At 52.6% G+C, this 1797-nt stretch overlaps 1 protein-coding gene across 1 annotated transcript; it reads left to right on the top strand.

The window, feature by feature from the left end:
* Positions 1 to 903: 903 nt before the first annotated feature.
* On the top strand, positions 904 to 1491 carry LOC141730225 (olfactory receptor 14J1-like). The gene has a single exon (XM_074547656.1). The coding sequence runs from the start codon at positions 904 to 906 to the stop codon at positions 1489 to 1491; it is 588 nt and encodes a 195-aa protein (XP_074403757.1).
* The last annotated feature ends 306 nt before the right edge of the window (positions 1492 to 1797 follow it).

Raw genomic sequence — 1797 nt, 5'->3', positions numbered from 1 at the left:
GATCTGCAGGGCAGAGCTGAGCCCCCACGGCTGGGCTGGGCTCTGGCAGCACTGGCAGGGACACGGCTTTGATAGAGAGGAACAGCTCCCAGAAGGCACACCTCCAGGCACCCAAGAGCCAGACCAACGCTGGATATACTTTCCTTGTCCAGAAACAGAACAAAAAGGAGAGAAGAGTTTAGGGAAATTTATTTTGAAATTGGAGTTATCGAAGAGTGCACTTTCTTTTCCAAGAAAGATTTAAGTGTGATCACCTTGAAATACACAAAGTTGTAATGAGCAAAGACACCTGTGTGGGGGTCAGCTCGTCTGACTGCACTGAAGCACAGTTGCCCTGTGTTCCCTCTGGGCTCCCCATTGTTTCATATGAGACCAATGCTGAAGATAAAGCAGTAACTTAGCAGCACAAATCCAAACTCATAAAAGATTATAAAGTCCCCTCACATGAAGAGAAAAACTTTGGAGGGGATTCCAAATAAAATAGCATAAGATTGATTCAAAGTTGATCCCACATTGTCAATGTCTTCTTTCAACAGTCCATGATGCCCAGAGTGAAGAAATGTCCAACAGCAGTTCCATCAGCCACTTCCTCCTGCTGGCATTGGCAGACACGCGGCAGCTGCAGCTCCTGCACTTCTGCCTCTTGCTGGGCATCTCCCTGGCTGCCCTCCTGGCCAACGGCCTCATCATCAGCGCCGTAGCCTGCGGCCACCACCTGCACACACCCATGTTCTTCTTCCTGCTCAACCTGGCCCTCACTGACCTGGGCTCCATCTGCACCACTGTCCCAAAGCCATGCACAATTCCCTCTGGGACACCAGGAACATCTCCTACTCAGGATGTGCTGCTCAGCTCTTTTTCCTTCTCTTCTTTATATCAGCAGAGTATTTCCTCCTGACTGTCATGAGCTACGACCGCTACGTGTCCATCTGCAAACCCCTGCACTACGGGACCCTCCTGGGCAGCAGAGCTTGTGCCCACATGGCAGCAGCTGCCTGGGCCAGTGCCTTCCTCTATTCACTGCTGCACACAGCCAATACATTTTCCCTGCCCCTGTGCCATGGCAATGCCCTGGATCAGTTCTTCTGTGAAATCCCACAGATCCTCAAGCTCTCCTGCTCTAAATCCTATCTCAGGGAACTTGGGCTTCTTACACTTAGTGTCTGTTTGGTACTTGGCTGTTTTGTGTTCATTGTTTTCTCCTATGTGCAGATCTTCAGGGTCGTGCTTAGAATCCCCTCTGAGCAGGGACGGCACAAAGCCTTTTCCACCTGCCTCCATCACCTGGCTGTTGTTTCCCTGTTGGTAAGCACTGTAGCAGTTGCCTACCAGAAGCCCCTCTCCATGTCCTCCCCATCCCTGGATCTGGCCCTGTCAGTTCTGTACTCAGTGGTGCCTCCAGCCCTGAACCCCCTCATCTACAGCCTGAGGAACCAGGAGCTCAAGGCTGCAGTGTGGAGACTGATGACTGGATGCTTCCAGGAACACTAAACTGTTGGCCAGTGTCTGCAAAGCACGTTTAATAAAAGTCAGCTTTGATACTTCTGCCAGTGGCCGCTGGCAGCAGCAGGAATGCGGGCAGGGTGAGGATGCCCTGGCTTGGCTTTTGTCTCTGGAACAAAGCGGGCTCAGGGCAGTGCAGAGCAGGCTGGGAAGCAGAGCCCAGGGTCTTTGGAGGCCGCAAGGCATAAAGATCAGTCCCTGCAGCAGCCCACATGCAGGTGGCCCAGTTGCCAAGGCTGTGGTGGCCTTGAGAATGTGCAGGTGGATTTTGCATGGCTGTGGCCTGCTGGCGGC

This window comes from Zonotrichia albicollis, chromosome 9 (assembly GCF_047830755.1).
Source record: "Zonotrichia albicollis isolate bZonAlb1 chromosome 9, bZonAlb1.hap1, whole genome shotgun sequence".
Taxonomy (NCBI): domain Eukaryota; kingdom Metazoa; phylum Chordata; class Aves; order Passeriformes; family Passerellidae; genus Zonotrichia; species Zonotrichia albicollis.
The sequence above is the reverse complement of the archived record's forward strand: the minus strand, read 5'-3'. Positions and strand labels throughout refer to the sequence as shown.

Excerpts from the sequence above, each read along its gene's own strand:
- LOC141730225 (XM_074547656.1), top strand. The coding sequence starts at position 904 with ATGAGCTACGACCGCTACGTGTCCATCTGCAAACCCCTGCACTACGGG.